The following is an 18,631-nucleotide window of genomic DNA, read 5'->3' on the forward strand; positions in this document are numbered from 1 at the left end:
GATAGATGATTAGGTGCATATTGTTGCCAGATGAAAGTGCTATTAACAGACCAGCCAAGAACCACGAATACTCCATGCCAAGCTGCTTCTACCATTTATTACACATAATTACATTCTTAAATAAAAACGATTCACCGAACAGTTCCTTGCATAGAGATATTACAATACCAATTTAAAAAAGGAATTATGAAACAAACTGGTAACAAAAATAAATCTTTCTCATTTTTCCATAATAAAGAACATTATCATACGCATACATCATAATATACAAATGATAAATTTGAAACACTTTGTACAGAGAAAGAAAAGGAGAAAGACAACATAGGAAAAATGGAGGGGAAGGTGAGGAGGGGGAAGTGAGAAGGGAAGGCGGTGGGTGGGGGTTGGACAGAGGAGAGGAGTTGAAAGGGATCATATCTGAGAAAATGGAAGGGGGGGAGACGGGATGGGAGAAGAGGAAGAGGAAGAAGCGATGAGAATGCTGGTAGAAAAGGGGGGTGTGTTTGATTTAAAATTCAGACCTGGTGGAAACAGAGGTGGTGTCACACACAGTAATTCGTGTACCCCCCCAAACCCCATCCTCCCACCTTCGGCTGAGAGCAAGAGCTGCAGTGTGGATCTCTGACTCTCACAAGGTGGCATGGAAATGGTGAAAAACACACAAGGAGAACGGAGAATAAGTGTTTGTGTGCGCGTGAGTGTATTCAGGTGTTTGTGTGGATTAAGGATGTGCTTGTGCATATATGTGTACGGATTTGTCTGCATGTTACATGAATGTATGAATTTGTGTTTACAGAGTGTCTGCATGCATATATAGGTGCATGTCTACAATGTATCCATGTGGCATGTGTGCATGAGTGTGTACATTTTTGCGGTAAACAACTACTATACAGACTTTGTGATCCATGTTTCATCACCAAGGGTTGTTGTTGTGTGACCTGTAGTGCGCAAGCAGACAGAAAACATCAGATATGCAAGTGATTTCTTTTTGTTTTCCCAAAAAATTCAGTGCAAATACAAACAGACAAAGAACACACAGGCACAGTAGAATTGACAATCATTCATTAAGATGACAAAGGACTGAACTGCATCCTCAGAAACAACATGAAACAACCTTTCAAGAAAACACATTCACATTTTGAAATCCCAGTTTTTTTGGGGCTCCTGGCATACACATGAAGAGAACAATTTGTTTATGTCAGCTCACAAGAATAGTCCTTTAAATGGGATATTTCCATGTCCTCCTTCAAGTCTACATGAAAATCAGTCCAAAATCCTCAGCTCTCCTCGACTGAACATGAACAAAAATAGCAAAATAAACGACACTCCCCATCTTCCCACACATTCACAGCAGTTCAGTTCAACAATAGAGTTATCCACTGAAATACTGAAACACACAAGTACAGCTGCCATTGATGATGCAGTTTTAACCCGCAGGTTAAACTGCTATTCTTCATTTTATCTTCCATATGGAGAGTTTGGCTAAAGCAGGAGAACAACAGACCTCCTAGCCTGTTCTGAAATTAGAACTAAACATTTTTATATTTTCTCCCAACGCAATCTCTAATATTTATTAACAAACATAAAGAGTGACAAGTTGCATTGATCGTGTTGTAGCTGCAACCTAGATGGCTCGTGAGAATTTTTGGTCTTCTTTAAAGTAAACCAGCAGTTAAAACTTGCGTCAGTTGTTTTCTAATGTGGTCACCCGATGTGCTCAATCAATCAGTTTTCATTCCCAGATTGCCAAATACTGCCGTTTTGTCAGAGTCACTGATGTATCAAAGATTAGTGAGAGTAACAAGAGTTTGTCCAGTTTTAAACAGCCTCATTAGCCTGGTGCTATATTTTCTTTGTGAGTGAGAGAAATTGAATGGATAGATGCGAGCTACTGCACATCCATCTTCCATGTGGACTCTAAAGGACCAGAAAAGTAGCATAATTTCAACAACAACTGAGTGTTTGTAGTTCACTCACTGGTTAAGTTTAGGCCCCAAAACATTTTGTTAAATTTAGGAAAAGATCATAGTGTGCCTCATTAAGCTCATTTTAGAAGGCAAATTTCTTAGTGCCTGAAAAGGACCAATAGTGATGATACCAACAGAAAACAATTGGCAGCGGACTCATGGCATCAGATTTTTAAAGGTCTGTCAACTGTCCAGCAGGTTAAAAAAAATGCTAAATGGTACCCAGTGGCAGTATGTGACAAGTTGGGCGTGAGATCCGGCTTGCTTAATATAAGAAACCAAGGCTTGTTTCCACATTAAGAAAGACTGAGCTCACTTTTTATGTGAAGCGCGACTTGATACAGCATCCATCTTCAGAGCTGCAGGTAGACCATGTCTAGATATGATTGAGCTGCTCTGCATTTATACCCAAAATTGAAATGTGCCTCTGGTACATAGTAAGAAATCAGTTTTGTGTCTCCCTTGCCAAAATGCAGACTGCTCTGCATCTCATTTGGCCTCGAAGTTTTAAGCATTTTAAAATAAACAATAAACACCTTGACAAGTTTGTCAGTATTTTAACAATCTACTTTTGTCCAAGCTGCCTGTTTGATTTGTGTGCACTTGAACTGATCACATGTTCATCTAAAAAAGTATCTGCGGATTAAAGACATGTTGTCTAAGAACTGGATTTTTTCTGTCTTTGTTCTCTCTGATACAAGTCAGGTCACACAGAGAAATTCTAATTCCAGTTTTCTAGGAGTGAATGTATGCGTCACTCTACGTGTGTGAGTTTCACTCGGCTGCAGTTTCATGAGCTGATGGGGCAGTTATCACTGCTGACTGAGCAAATCCATCCTGCCTTAAACCCATCTCAGCCACCCACTGGAAATCTGCACTCATGACCTCCTGCTGGTCCAGTAAGACTAGCAAAATGCCAAAAGTTACCAGCCATGACTAGCTAGTTATGCAAAGTCAAATTATTCATTGTTAATATGAAAAAGAGAAAGGTTGAACACAAATGGTCTCTGGTATGATCTTACCAACCACACACAAGTGCTGTCATGGGCCTGGCAACATGTTCAGACTTGCAACAGATACATTTACATTGTTTTACTCTGAGAAGAGCCACCTAATTGACTGAATTTGTGTCACTTATGATCTCCCTATAAGTCCTTCCATATCCATCAGGGTAGAAATCTGCATTCATGTTGGTCAGGAAGCCGGCAGGAATGTTATTGGATGTGCATAGGGCCAGATTCAAAGAGCTATTAAATGCTGTTTTGTTTCTGAAATGATGTCTGAAAGTTGCTGAACTGGAAGAATTCTCTATGGGTGGTGTGAACAGGACGAATCCCTCCTCAACCCAATGACTAGTTAGGTGCCAATCACTCTCAAAGGCCAAAGAGATCATTTCAGGCATCTACAGTACACATTTGTGTTTTTGTTTTGTTTGTTTTTTGTTGCATTCATTTCCAATGAGTTCTTCAAAGTGATCTTTTTGTGTTTTTCGAACAAATATGAGAATCTTTTCTTTGAAACCATATAGCCTTCACATACATAGTGATCTTGTTTGTGTTCCATGTGCTATCACAGTCAACTTGCTGCTTTGACTTGTGCATGTGGCTGTCCATGCTCCTATGGCATGTGAAAGCCAGCATTTGGTGACTTCCAAATTGTCTCCTAGTTCAAGACAATGAAGCTTTTTTTTGCTTTTTTTTGCTTTTTTTTACAAAAAGTTTTTAAAGAGTCAATTGTGCAACAGTTTCTGACAAAGTAAGAGTCAAGATCCCAGAGAGGAAAAAACACTCTTAGGAGCCATCTCTTGAGACACTCAGCTTCGGCTGACATTCCAGGAGTCTTTCCCAGAGTAGATTAGTTAGCCTCATCCAGTGGTAACCCGCAATGGATGATGCTCAAAAAGCAAGCCAGTCCCCTGGATGACCTCAATCAGTCTTTGCAACACATCAGCTCAACACATTCCCACCTTCACGTCTTCGGGAAATCCAATCTAACACCCCATTCAAACAAGTGCTCCGATGCCATCAAACCGGACAGATTTATAAATGGATCCAGTTGGTGGATGTGACAGAAGTCGGATGAAGAAATGTCAAATTATTGTTTGTCCAATACATGAGAAAATAAACCCTTTGGTGATCTGTAAAGGCTGTGGCAAGTTGGATGGAGTGCTTGCTTGCTTCAGCTACTGTCAGAAATGAGCATTCTAGAGGAGGAAATCTTGAAATCTTGAATACACAAAAAAATGTTGTACAACCAGTCCAGTTTGGCATTGGTATCCTCGCTTGCATGAACTTTTAGAAGTGCTTCACCAAGGGACCACTGCAAAAAAAAAAACAAAAAAAAAAAACACAAGGATGATTAAAATAAAGAGCTGCCAACTAAGGGCACATGGTTCACCACTCATCATGTGATCGACCTCTGCGACACATACAAAGGGTGGGATGAAGCATCTGTATAGTCCACATAATGACACAGGGGGACATTTGTGAGATGAAAACGTGACACTGTGGAATCATGAACGAACTGGCTGGGCACAGATTGACGGAGCCACTTAGGATCAGTTTTTGTCTGTAGTCAGCGTCTCTGTGGCCACTAAATCTGGCGTTTCTTTGAGTCCATCCCGCTGTCTCTTTGACAACATTCATGTTATTTTTCTGCAGATAAAGCTCCCTCTCCTTCTTCCACCTCCATCCTCTTCCCCTCTCTTCCACTGACCTCTCTTGAATCCCTCAGATGTGCCTCTTCATGTGTAGCGCCAAATGATCCGACCGTGAGAAACACCTGCAATCCAAAGCGAGAGAAACAGAGAACAGCTTGTTAAGCTTGTTACTAATACAAGGGAAAGAAGTTTGTTTTGTCGATTGAGCTAAATGTTGCTGTTAGCTAGTGAGTGCTGAGCCACTAATGCACACGCAATTAGTATATGTGTAACAAATTCATAATCAGCATTTTCAGCAGCACGCCTAATGACTTCAGCTGCGGCATGAATAGCTAGAGAGCCCGCAGATGGATCTGTTGAAACGGTGTGGAGGGGGGAGGGAGGACGAGGAAAAAAGAAAGCGGCATGCAAAACATGTGCTGTAAAACGTTAACTAAATTAGATGAATCTTAGACTCTCATTTGAAATCAGGCTTGCAAAAATACTAGGGCATAGTTGAAAAATGGAACTGCTCTGGCCAATTTTTTTCAGTGAGAGTTTTTATAAATGTTTGTTACAAATGATTATTCAACCTAATTGCCACAAATGACATAATATATGCTTTCAGCTGGTGTTTTGTTTATCCCATGCACACAGCCATTATAAGACCCACATTTTCACCACTATGACTAGTGTTTCTGTTGTGTGCTCGCTGAGCTAAAACTACAGCTCCATTCGCCAGAGAAAAGCTTTTCTGAAAGAAAGTGTTGCTTCCTTTTAGATAATTGGGAGCTGCGTGTTTTGGTGATTAGTGTGCAAGAAATATCTGAGATGGAGGTATTTTTTTTTAGAGTTTAGTGAAGTTGTTTTATTTAATTATCTTCAGCAGAACAATCAAGAGCGTGGAAAATTGCTCCCACACTGGAACATTTCAAATTTTTTTAGGATCTGCAGTTGAGTTGCAGTTTTGACATTGCTCTCAAATAGGCTTGAATATCTTTGGGTACTGTAGACCACTTTTAGATTTCACACAAGCAACTTTAATTGGATAAGATTCTCAACTGTAGTATTTGTTGTGTATATTGTCATCTTTAAAAACAAAAATTATGTGCTACTGTATGTAAATCCAGTTTCAACATCCATGGCTTTTAGTTCAAGCAGTTTAATTCTTTATTATATATGCACATCACAAAAACAACTTTATTTATGCAAGTTGCACATCTGGAGTCCATATATTTGACTAAAATAATCTGAATAGAATCTGACTAGATGGCAAGGGTGAATCAAGGCTATTTTTTCACTTCATAATTATTTTTAAATATGAAAGCACTTTCATGCCATTAATATATATATCTATATGTTAATTATATGCTTATCTTATTCTTCATTGTATGGGTTACATATTGGTATGGGCCTGTTTTCTTTGCTGGTTAACTCAGAAATTTTTATGTTGACAATGTCAAGTTTGACAGGTTTGATCTCTGCTCAGTTCAATTGAGATTTTTTTTAAAAATTATCATACATGAAGCATATATGTTTACATTTTTCTAACATATATATTTAAATGCATAGCCACTGATCTAAACGTCTACTAAGATGTTCACTAATGAAGCAACTTTAACGTAGCCTACATGGCAGTGTAGATGAATTTTAGATATCTAATCTATGGAAAATTGCTTACTGGGAAGGGTGGTTAAGTTTAGTAACAGGCCTATAGAATGTAAAATCTGATCTTCTTGTTACACCAAAGTACCATGGTTTCATGTAATGCAGGCATCCAAGCAACCCAATCGAGAACTGGTAGAAAATAGCCATTTTCTAATGCAACAAATGCCAACATTCATTACAACAAGCAATCTTGCAACCTGCAAACATCAATCAATCCTCAAATAACAAACTTGAAAGTAAGTTACAACACTTACAAATTAAGCAGCACTCTTAAAAAATAAAAAGCATTTTCGGTAACAGTTTTGTAGCAGTTTTTTCTGTCTTTTCTTTTTTTTTTTTTTTTTACACAAGTTTCAGACTTTCCGCTGAGACAGTGGTCAAAAGTGTCTGGATGAGTCACTGCTTGGCCAAGAGGGGGAGCTACATGTGATGAGGCACCAGTCATCTGTCTTGCTGTCACACCTGCATGTCTGTGTGTCATCGTCTTTGACCGTGCACACCAACAAACACACGTGGGATTAACGAACGGTTCAGAAGACACTCGTGTGTGAATGTGCACTCTGTGAGACAGATGGTAAAGTATGAGTCACGACTTGGGGGCACGACACCAGCTGGCACACCGTGGGTCTGTCCCCCCCAGTGCTCAATCTTTCCACTCCGACTTCTCTGTCTCTCCCATTTCCCCCCTCTTCATTCATCTCAGCAGGGGTGTATGTGAGTTGGGCTGAAGGGGTTGGGCGCCTTGTGACACATGACAGAGGACAGAGGCCTGAATTAGGGATGTGCCTGCAGGGATGGGGGGGGTCTGGTAGTGGCAGGAGGAGGGATACTGTATTTACAGTCTGTCCAGCTGGGACCTGATTAAGTTGACACGGCCTGTCCCTCTGTTCCCTCACACCAAGATGCCCACTCTTTTATAGACATTAAGGAAAAGTACCCCAGGTGAAGAGGGATTTCTTTTTGACCTTTCATAATGAACCTATGCATGATTCAGAGGTCACATCTAACTTGCCATATAGTGATGATTTTCAAACTGTCAAAGAGGCTGTGCAGAGTATTGCATTTCATATTTTTGACAATGGATGACATTTTTGTTGATTTGTAAGCACATTGCAAAAAAACTGACATAGACTGAACATTTATACAAAAACGTATTTATGTGGCAAAAATTAAGCTCAGTGAAGCTGACCCCCCACCCACATAAAAAATCCAAGCAAACAGGCTGAATGGTTAGTGCGTTGTTTGTGCTGATTTGTGCTGTTAAAATTTTCGTTTGTGCTGCTATAGTTTTTGAGATATTAAAGATTATTTTTTAGGTCATTCAGAGGTCATCATTACCCCAGCTTACTCCAAAATTAATCAGACTGGTCTACTTTTTTAGTGCTTCATTTGTGCTGATTTGTGCTGTTAAAATTTTCTTTTGTGCTGCTACAGTTTTTTGAGATATTACACATTTTTGAGTAAAGGTCATTGAATTTTTTTCAAGATGCTTGTTGATTCGCTGTGAAAGACTGCTATTTTGTGTAGTTTTTAATGGGGAGTATAGAATGTTATTAATGCTGTTCATTTTTCAATAAAGTTTAAAAAAAAATGCACACACTCCTAAATAAACCTTGAAGCATTTGCATTAATTGTCTTATGACAGAAATGTGATTGACGAAGTAAAGATAAAGCACAATTCATTAAAAATGTAAATCATTTATTAACATAAAAATGCATTTTACGTTTTTTTAACCGAACTTTATTGAACAAATTTATACACAAAGGCATTTCAAAAAGACATTTTCCAGCAATAGCACAGATTGAACATCCTCAGATGTTATTACATTAGTTATTATACACGTTATATACATTAACACGTTATACACATTAAAGACCACAGACATAATCAGTTCGGGTCAAGATATGTGATCGTCTGTAAATAAAACTTGTAATATCTCAGAAACCGTAGAAGCACAAACAAATCAGCACAAATGAAGTACTAAAAAAGTAGACCAGTCTGGTTCATTTTGGAGCAAGCTGGGGTAATGATGACCTCTGAATGATCTAAAAAATAATCTTTAATATCTCAAAAATTTTAGCAGCACAAATCAGCACAAACGAAGCATTAGCCAGCCTGTTTGCTTGATTTTTTTATGTGGATGGGGGATCAGCTTCACTGAGCTCAAAAAGCACTAATATTGGATGAATGAAAATCTAAACATCTAATTTGACTCTGTTAGTACTGACAGAACTGCATATATAAAAATTAACATCATCACTAACCAAATGTAAAAATATATAAAATTATAATTTGACTTTTTCAATACTGACAGAACTAACATAACTAATAAATAAAAGTCAAATTCAAAGTGAAAATATGAAAATTCAAAAAATACAAGTAAAATCTAAATTAAATGTTAAAAAAAAAAAAAAAATCTAATTTGACTTGTTCAGCATTGACATAACTTTATACAGGAAAAGAAATACAGCTAACATAAAATAAAATAAAAAATCCAAATATGTAAAAATGTAATTTGACTTGTTTAAAATGGGCACCTGGGGCAAAAATAAGATGCAAAAGTCAAATTCCACTTCACTACTGACATCACTGTATGATACATCCTATCCCAGCTGACTCAGGGCGAAGGCAGGGGACACCCTGAACAGGCCAAACGCAGGGCTACACCCTGAACAGGTCTATCGCAGGGCTACACAGAGAGACAATGAAGCACACTCACATTCACATCTACAGACAATTTAGAATCATCAATTAACCTCAGCATGTTTCTGGACTGCAGGAGGAAGCCGGAGTACCTGGAGAAAACCCATGCATGCACAGGGAGAACATGCAAACTCCATACAGAAAGATTCTTCTAGTTGCAAAGCAACAGTGCTAACCACCTAGCCACTGCAGCCCTACTGTATGAGACAAATGAAGTAAATTTTTTCCACATGAAATGACAAAAACTACAAAAAGCCTCTATATATTAAGAGATGTTTGATTTAGGAGGCACCATGTCAGATCAGGTGTTTAAACAGTAAGTTTTAAGCAAATATTGTTTATGAGAATATGGCTACTGCAGAAATTTTGCATTGCAGTACCCTCAAAATGATTTTTTCCATGTATGATGCTTTGCTTTAGCTCCTGCAGACAGCATTGCTGAGAGATCCCAGAGGTGTCAGCAAGGGCCCCATCACAGACAGAGGGGTGTAATTAAAATAGGAGTAAAGATTTTTGTGTCTGAGTTGAACAGTTTTTTTCCAGTGAATTGTAGCCATTTAAAACTTAAGGTTTTTGTCAGTGGAGCCACATTTAAAAAGCCTACAAAATTAACATTTTGATTCATAATTAAACAGAAACCAAGGCGACTGATTAAGAAGTGTCACAGGCAAATTACATCAGATTAACTCTTTAAAGACACAAAGAGTGACAGGGATCAAATCAAAAATCATCTGGTTTTCAGGATACTCTCTTCAATCACTGGGCGAACTGAGATTAATTTACAGACACACAGAGAAATGTATTGTGGCTCATGGTGGTTTTAGTAATTCCCCAAATACATTTTTGATGTAAAGGTCCAGTGCATCAAAAACCGTACCAGTTACGACAAGGAAACCTTTATTTTATCTGTTTGTGTAAACACAACCTACAGTTCAGCCAAATACTTTGCCAGCTGAGTTACTAATAGCTTATTGGTTGAGCCAAGGAGTCTGTTTTATTACAGAAACAGTGCCAAACAGCATATCTGTGCTCATTTAAAAAAAAAACAACAATGATGTTAGAATAAAGTGTGTGTAAGTGTTTTTGATGAAATATCAGTACTTTAAGCTTAATTTGGGCAATTTCACTGATGGGAATGTTACATGTTACATGTGATTAGTTCAAGGACCGCTGGAAAGATGAAATCTTATGATTCTTTCTGTTAACAGTTTCTGGCTCAGATAAATGGTGTACCTGACTTTTAAACCCAAAGATGCTTTTCTGAGGGACAGTGATTTGTTCCTGAGATATTGTGTTTTGACAAATTATTAAACTACTTAAACCCCAAAAACTTATGTTCAAATTAATATTCCTTGAAGTTAGGTGTGACTATGCTAATAGCTTCTACATTCATTTCACACCTCTTTCCCTGTCTGAGAGCAGCCTCCAAATCAAGGCCATGTATCATCATGTGAGAAGATTCACTATTAATATTCTGCACCAGGCCTAATGTGGATTTTGAGCAGAATGAGAACTCTCTGGATTCTTACTGAAAGACTGAGCAAGTGGAATCTGGTGCGTGTTGCAAAGCAGCGCATATTAGTAATCCTGCCAACACACTTTTAAACTGGGTCAGTACCAAACACATTTGGGTGTTACCAGCATCTTGTAGCGCTCGCTTACTACACCAAACTGTGTACAAAACACAATGGTAAAACATAGCCTGCTGTGCTCGTGGAAGTACTTCAAATAACCCTTTGGAAAATGGAAGAAAAACATGAGATGGAAAGGAAGGAGGGAGAGTTGTGTTTTGACAGACCTGTCACAATGGTTGCACTTAAAAGGCTTGGCACCGGTGTGTTTGCGGTAGTGCCTCGTCAGCTCATCGCTCCGGGCGAATCGCCACTCACAGCCCTCCCACGAGCACTTGTACGGCTTCTCACCTGGGGAATGAAAAACACATAAGCACCTGTTTGATCGTCTATACACCAATCACAGGCTTATTTGTCTATGCTGTGTCCATGCACAAACACCATGTAGTACTGGATTGTAAAAGGATGACCCCAAATATTTGGCACGCTTACGTTTATGTTTGATATATGTTGTAGATTTGGGGCTTTAATGTAAGTAACTGCATCCTGTACATTGAGGTTTGCATTCAAACTGTCATTTTCCCCCTTTATCGGGGACTGAAAAGAGAGCAATGCAATGTTTAGCACTGAGATGGAGAAGCTCCCACTGGTCTCCAGTCTTGCTGAACACGCAGAAGAGGAGTGGGGGGTTGAGAGCAGTGGAGCGAGAAAAGAGGTGGAGAGGGAGGGGATTAGAAGCAAGGTAGATGAGAGAATGAGAAGAGGAGGTGAGAAGAGACCAGGAGAGGGAAAAGTGGAGTAGGAGAGAAGTGTTGCAGAAGTGGATTAAGACAGAGGAGGCTGCGGATAGGCTGTTAGGGAAGAGAGGAGGAGGGGAAAGGGGTGGTGACAATTAGGCCAGTCACATAATGACAAGGAAGCCACAATCCGCCAGCTGCGTCCACCTCCAAAGATGTCACCTGCATCAGTCACATCCCATCTGGACTGGTGCTCATGGTTGAATTCAGACACACTGACTAGCTGAGTGGTTTTGGCATATATAACGGCTTAATTTATTGAATTATCAAAAATGGACACCATCAATGCATCACCTGCTTTGTGAAGACAGTCAAAATTGAGAAGAGTGAGACAGTAGCGCTTTGCTGTCATTATCAGTGCCGGCTGCTGTAAAAATTCCCTGATTGTGCGCAGAAAAAAAAATCAGCACTGTATACAGTATTTCAGTGTTAAATGTCAAATGTAGCAACCATGAACTGCACTTTCATGGCAAGATTGACCTGAAATGCAAAGCAGACCAGCACAGGACAAAGCAAATCAGAAAACTATACAAATCTCTTAACGTTTGATCGGCTCGAGCACCTTCTATTAAATATATGCAGTAGGAAGCCAAGTTATGGAAAACTCCATTAGTAGGAATGATGTGAATTTTGATGGTGAGAAACATTAGGTTACATCAGTGATGAGGTGATAAACAAGTAAGAGTGACCTCCAGTCAGCACTCATGAAATGACAAAAAGAAACACCGCTAGTGCATAGAGATTTATTCATTTTGACTTTCTCTCTACTCTGATTTGTATTCCACTATTATGCAGGATTTTTTTTCAGATAAATTTTAACAATATTGTAATATTAAGAATTGTCTCTTAATACAGAGTCTAAAGTGCTTTCTTTTAGACCCGGAAATTAGTCTTGCCCTTTTCCATCCATCCATGCATGCATGTCCCCATTGCGACCATGCATCCTTAACATACTGCCTCACTTCCCAGAAGCACCCAAAGCAGCAGGTTTGGGCCATCCGGCTCTGGCCAATGAAATTCCCGGGAGGCAGGGATGCTTGAATGTGTTGCCTAGCAATGGAAGCAAGGGGGTGGGGTGTATCTGTGTGTGTATGTGAGAAGGTGGGGGGTAGTGGTGAAACATGAGGAGGCAGTAGTCAGTGCAGCTGGCTGGATCTGGCAACGGCGCGCCGCCATGCCACTGGCCAATTACTGAGCACGCTGGCAGAGCATGGAGGCAGTTGCTTAGCGACGGTAACCATAGAGCTGTACAGGGCAAGAGGCAGAGATGAGGGAGAAGAGAGGCTGGGGTTGCGATGGTAGTAGTGGTGGTGGTGCAGGAGGAGGAGAGGGAGAGGGAGGGGGGACACTAAGAGACCAGAGCCTGCAGCAGTACATAACCACTCAGCTACCGACTCCTCCAACGATACACTGGCCCCGTTGCTTAGCAACACACCCCCCCTCCTTCGTTCTCCTCTCCCTCAAGATGCCCTCGTACAAACAGGCAAGTAGAGCAAGCACACATTATTTGCAAACATACACACACTTTTTCTCTCACAAACGCTTGATGAAAAGGCTACTTTTAAAATACAGTGTTACATCCTGACAGTTTTAAATGGCAATCATTAACGTAATCCACTGGATGAGCCTGAACTCAGCAAGATAATCTGATTATGCTCTGTTACTTTTGGATTACTTTGCCTGTAAAACATATAATGTCGATTATGAAGCTAAGTGGATTATTTGTTCTGATTTCAAGAATCCTGACTGTGGACAGTGCAATTTTTTTCTGCATTGTTAAATAAGATTCCAATTTACTGCCACTCACATTTGAATTTAAAAAAAATAATCAAATAAACAATTACACATTTCTCATCCATAATCTGATAACTGGGTGTTTCCTGAGTCACTGTCCCATTATATGTAATCTGGTACTTCCGAATGCTCACACACAAACACAGACTCTCTCAGACTCTCAGGTGCCAGTGTTGAAGTTAATTACATTCCCTCCATTAGCTAGAGCCGAAGCAGGGCATCTGGGTCTCCGAGGTCATTATAGAGGCTCTCAGAGAATGTTTTATAGGCTTCTAGCGCTGTAGGCTTGGAGATGAAGAAGAGAGAAGCATGTTAAGACAGAATGACGAGGGATGGATGAAGTGATGTACACTCAGAGTGAAACATTTTGTAAGAAAATACCCAGAATTGTCAGATTTATTCAATTGTAGTTTATGAATTCTGGCCAAACAACATCTTAAAATCAAAGACTTAAATATGCTCTGCATGCTTTTGTATGTACTGTTAATATGAAAAAAAATTCAACACAAGCAAAGACAATGCAATGCAAAAAAAAAAGAAAAAAGAAAATTAAAAATGTCTTCTCATGGTCATGTAGACCAAATTATTCTGTGCGAGCTGTTGTAACATTTAAGCACATATTCACATCACTGTTAAGATGTTGTAAGATATTTTCTTTATGAGCCAGTTGTGGAATTTTGAAGTGAAAGCAACTAAAGAGAAGGTCTGTCGATAGAAGCATTTGGTGTCACCAGTCAGATGTCTTGGCAGTTTGTCAATATTGCAGTAACTAACCAACAAAGTAGCACGTATAGAAAATATGTGCAACACTGACGAAAGGGAGAAAAAGAGCAGAGTGACAAAACATGACCAGGATAGAGAGGCATACATGCAGATAGACAGACTGGCTAAAAGACTGACACAGAATGAAACGAGAGCCAGAGAGAGTGGAAACGATGAGAAACAGACAGAGGCAGATGAGGTGAGAGACAGAGACAGAGAGAGAGAGAAAAAGACAGAGAGAGAGAAAGACACAGAGAAAGAGCACGAGAGAAGACAGAAGAACCCAACAGTCATCGTGTTTTACCCTGCCCAAATCTAATTGTACCATTCCTTATCTGCCATAAGCCTATTCACAAAAAGCTCTACAGGGCACTGTCATTTCAACTCAGCTCGTCTAATTCCAGATTAAATCACAGCCTTTTCTCCGTCGGTAATTTATGGAAATAACAACTAAGAAAAAGAGGATTTGAGTAATGACATCTTTAAACTTGTCAGGATAATGGCTCAGTGAATGGGGGAGCCTGTGGCACTGCTGTCTTTTTCTGAAGAGGGTCGCTTTACCGTACCTCCTTATTCCTGCCTTCTGTCTTCATCTACTCTTTGTTTCACTTCATGTCACTTTCTCTTCTCTTCTTCTGTAGTTTCTTTAGCTTTTGTTGTTTCCTTTTGTCATCTTACACTGACATCCCCCCCTTCATCATTCTACCTTCCTGTTTTAAATAACAAGACAGATGTTCCTTTTCGTTGCTTTTTGCACCTTAAGTGACACTGATCGACTCTAGAGGGAAGGGTTCCTCAAGGAACTGTGCACTTTATAATGTTGTATGGAGCGTATAGTGACATCATTAAATCACTATAAAGTCAATTTTTAAACAGCTTACTGAATAGAGAGAAAAAGGCTCTAGAAAAGACATTAGCTGAAAAATGAAATTTTGATCTGACAAAAATCTTCTTCATTTATACCAGGCAGTGCTTAGGGTATATATAGTGATATAGTAAAAAAATAAATAAATAAATAAAAGTCAAAGAAAAGGAATCAAATTATAGTATGTCAATGATCAAGCAAAATTTTAGCTGGTTTCAGAGTCTAAAGTTTGAGAATTTGTGTTTATCTGTTTAGTATCATTATAGATACTGATCAGCCCAAACATTGAAACCATCTGCCCATGTAGGTCACCCTCAGGTCACCAAAACAGCTCAGACCCTTCAAGGCATTTATACAGAGCCATAGACAGTGCTATTCCTTAGAAGTTTTCTGCTAGGGCACACTGATGCTCTCTGGGGAGGTGCTTGGTCTCCATATGAAAGCAGGACCTAAGGTTCCCCAGTAGAACATCACTTCACAAGAATATCACTTTCATATATGGATGTCATATGGTTTTACTGTTGTGTCTGATCATTGTATATTTAAATAAAGTACAATCTAAAAATGTTGCTTTGGGCTCTGAAGAACTAGTGGTTTTCTCAGATTGTCAAAAGGACACCCCTGTCACTCAAAAATTACATTGGTATTTAACTAAACTGCAATTTCATGTATGTTTTGAAAGAAATGTATTTTCTCTCCAAAAGGCAAGACTGTGATATAGTAGGAAAGGTACACACGTGGACAAAATTGTTGGTACCCCTCGGTTAATGAAAAAAAAAAAAAACCCACAATGGTCACAGAAATAATTTGAATCTGACAAAAGTAATAATAAATAAAAATTCTATGAAAATTGACCAATGAAAATCACACATTGCTTTTGAACCATGGTTCAACAGAATTATTTTAAAAAATAAACTCGTCAAACAGGCCTGGACAAAATGATGGTGCCTCTAGAAAAGACTGAAAATAATGTGACCATGTCCTCTAATTCGCAAAGAAAGAAAGAAAGAAAGAAAGATTCTGCAGTTATCCCAAGCAAATAACCTACATTGCCATCTGTTCAACCACACCATTGTAGGTTACAAGTTGATTGCTTGATACTTGTCTTGTTTGCTGCTCATTTTGGTTCTTTTGGTCATTTTGGCATCAATACATTGGACACTCAAGATGATACATCTCTGGTTCTCTGTTCCGTTTGTTTTAGACCTCATGCCCAGCACTTTGCTTGTATGGATTTTGTGGCTGGACAGCACCCATGGCACTGTTTTCCCAGAGCTGGCCCAGTTGGCATGGAGCTTAATCACAGAGGCTGTAGATACGCTACACTGGGGAAATCAATGATGGCATGTCTGTGCCCTTTGTTCCAGTCAGGTTGATGCCTGTGCATCATGGTGGGTGTGATCACACGTCCAGCATGTTTTCATTGCCTTTAACATGCAGAAATTAACAAGTTGACTTTTTTTCAGATTCACACCCTGTGAAAAATACAAGTGAGCCAGAGCTGGTAAACAGTCATGTGTAATGTCTTTGTTGCACAGCTTTGGTGATCTGTCAACCAAACAGTGGATGGATTTAGATGGTGTACAGCACACAAATCTAATTTAAGTCACTGAAACTTAATTTAGCATGATGGACGCCTTTGCTGTACTCATCAAATGTCAATATTGATCTCATTCTACCCCTGAAAGCCTCTCTTAGAGGGGGTACAGACTAGAGTAGTCCAGTCCAATTATTTCCAAAAGAATTTGAAAAACAATGTTCACACCTTGCCAAAAGAGAAACCACTCAAGAGCCCAAACAAATACTGCAGTCATGTTCGGTGCTTCAATACTGGATTGAGTCCATAGATATTCTTCATGACCTCCCTGAATGTATAATGCACTTTTATTTCAAACATATACCCTCACTTAAAAAATAATTCTATTGACACCCCTGCAATATCAAACAGTTTCCAACCTCAGATTGAGAAACACTGACCTAGACTAATAAAACGTATAGAGGACAGATGGGAGGGCCTGAAATAAAATGGGGAAATGGCGACCTATCCAGGTCAATCCATCCATCATTGTGCAGTTACTCAGGTGGAAGGCAGCCCCCTGACAGAGGTCTGAGTGGTTTGGGATTGAGATGGAGGAGCGGGAGAGTTATATCTCCTGCCCCCACCCACCCCCCCTCTGGTTTGGCATGGACAAGTACTTTTGTAGGAAGAGAGGTGTAAGAGAAGAGGGTTTTCTTAAATCATCATATTTTTATCTTGTATAGCGATATTTCAATATTTCACAGAGACTGTTCTGTGATTGCAGAAGCTACTTCTTTAAACATTTCTGATCATTTCCTGTGCATTTTGTACATGTTTCCAAGAATGTGAAGCATGTGGATTTTCCTCAATTATCTCAAATCAGGTTATCAAAGATTCAGAAACCTGTCTGGTTGGAGGGATGAGTGCAATGTGAACATAAACCACAAAGCGATCATACTGGTATCAATCCATTTTGAGAACTGGTAGAAGAGAAAACATGGCAGTCAACCAAAGACAAGAGAAAAGTTGGACTATGTCTATCATAAAGAAAGAGACAGTGTTTTTTTTATTTTGTTCTTCAACACAGGCATGCAATCCATGCCTTGCTCAGCATTGCAAAAGTCATTTAGCTTCAGTACTGAGAATTTTTAACCTGTCACCAAAAATGAGTGTCAAACAGTTTCATTACCAGCAGGTGTATCAAGTTGCAATCTCTAGTGAGAGAGGTGTGCTTAGAGCTGCCTCACTGAAAGTCACACCTGATTACTTACTGACATTACCGTCTAAAAAGTGCACCAACTAATATGCTTCATCAACAAATTATATATATATTTTGCAACCATGTGCCTGTATAACTCAAATATACAGGCATAAGCATTTACAATCATTAATTTAGTTCATGTGAGACATACAAGCATTTACTGACTACGCCTTGCAGAAAAACCTGTCCTTTTTAATCTCTTGTGCTGAACATGCACACTGAAAAATAAAAAGTAAATTCTGATCATTCTGACGAACAAATCCTTTGGTGCTTGTAAAACCTAAAATATTTGATCAACTTTCTTTCAAAACTGCTGATTACAGATTTTCAAAATATTCCATCTGCTCCATCTGCCACCTTCTTTTTGTCATAATAGTGCAAATATCAGAAGAAATACAACCAAAAAATAATCCCTCTATCTACAAGCTTCTGGTTTATTCTCACCTGTATGTGTCCTCTGATGGGCTTTTAGGTGGGAGCTCTTGGTGTAAACCTTCCTGCAGCCGTTGAATTGGCAACGGTGGATCCTCTTCTTGTTCTCCGGTAGCTCTCCAACCCCAATCACACATGCAGCCCCCTCTTCTTCGTCCTTCACCCGGACGGGAAGTGCATGACCCGCCACCAGTCGAGCCGCGCTAAGGCCCACCTTCCTGGCTACCAGCTTCAAGGTAAGCGTCCCATCAGCTGATGCCGTCAGCGTCTGATTGGATTTGACAAGGTGCCGGCCCAGTTCTGGTGATGACGGGGGCGTCAGTGAGGTTACGGCACTCAGCTGAGCCTGATGGACTCCTTCCGTCCCTTCCACATTTTCCATCCCCTGTCCTTTGGTTTTGGGGTCTCTTCTCATTGCACCAGTGGTGGAAAAGTTCTTCCGCGTCGGGCAGAGGATGACTGGAGGTGGACTCAGAGGCTCAGTGAGGGTTGGCAGACTGGGTAGAAGGGTGTCTGACAGTTCCTCTTCTCCATCCTCCTTCAGATAGGCTGGAGTTAGGAGTCCATCAAAGTCTTGGTCAAAGAGCTCAGACAGGCGCTTGGGCTCTGTCTGCAGATAACGCTCCAATTCTAAGCAGGTCTATGAGAGAGAA

General features: G+C 39.7%; 1 protein-coding gene across 2 annotated transcripts in view; it reads right to left on the reverse strand.

Moving 5' to 3' along the window:
• Nucleotides 1-82: 82 nt before the first annotated feature.
• Nucleotides 83-18,631, reverse strand: part of LOC111563022 (Krueppel-like factor 7) — a 43,365-nt gene continuing 24,816 nt past the window's right edge. Inside the window, exons 2-5 of one of the 2 annotated variants that reach the window (XM_035944279.2) lie at nt 17,991-18,618; nt 10,776-10,899; nt 4,683-4,748; nt 83-4,286 (exon numbers count right to left, since the gene is read on the reverse strand). In XM_035944279.2, coding sequence (XP_035800172.1) covers nt 4,697-4,748; nt 10,776-10,899; nt 17,991-18,618 — 804 coding nt within the window. In that variant the 3' untranslated portion in view covers nt 83-4,286; nt 4,683-4,696. Of the gene's footprint in view, nt 4,749-10,775; nt 10,900-17,990; nt 18,619-18,631 lie in introns of both variants that reach the window. The other variant, XM_055008645.1, reaches the window with a different exon arrangement.

This window comes from Amphiprion ocellaris, chromosome 24 (assembly GCF_022539595.1).
Source record: "Amphiprion ocellaris isolate individual 3 ecotype Okinawa chromosome 24, ASM2253959v1, whole genome shotgun sequence".
Lineage (NCBI taxonomy): Eukaryota > Metazoa > Chordata > Actinopteri > Pomacentridae > Amphiprion > Amphiprion ocellaris.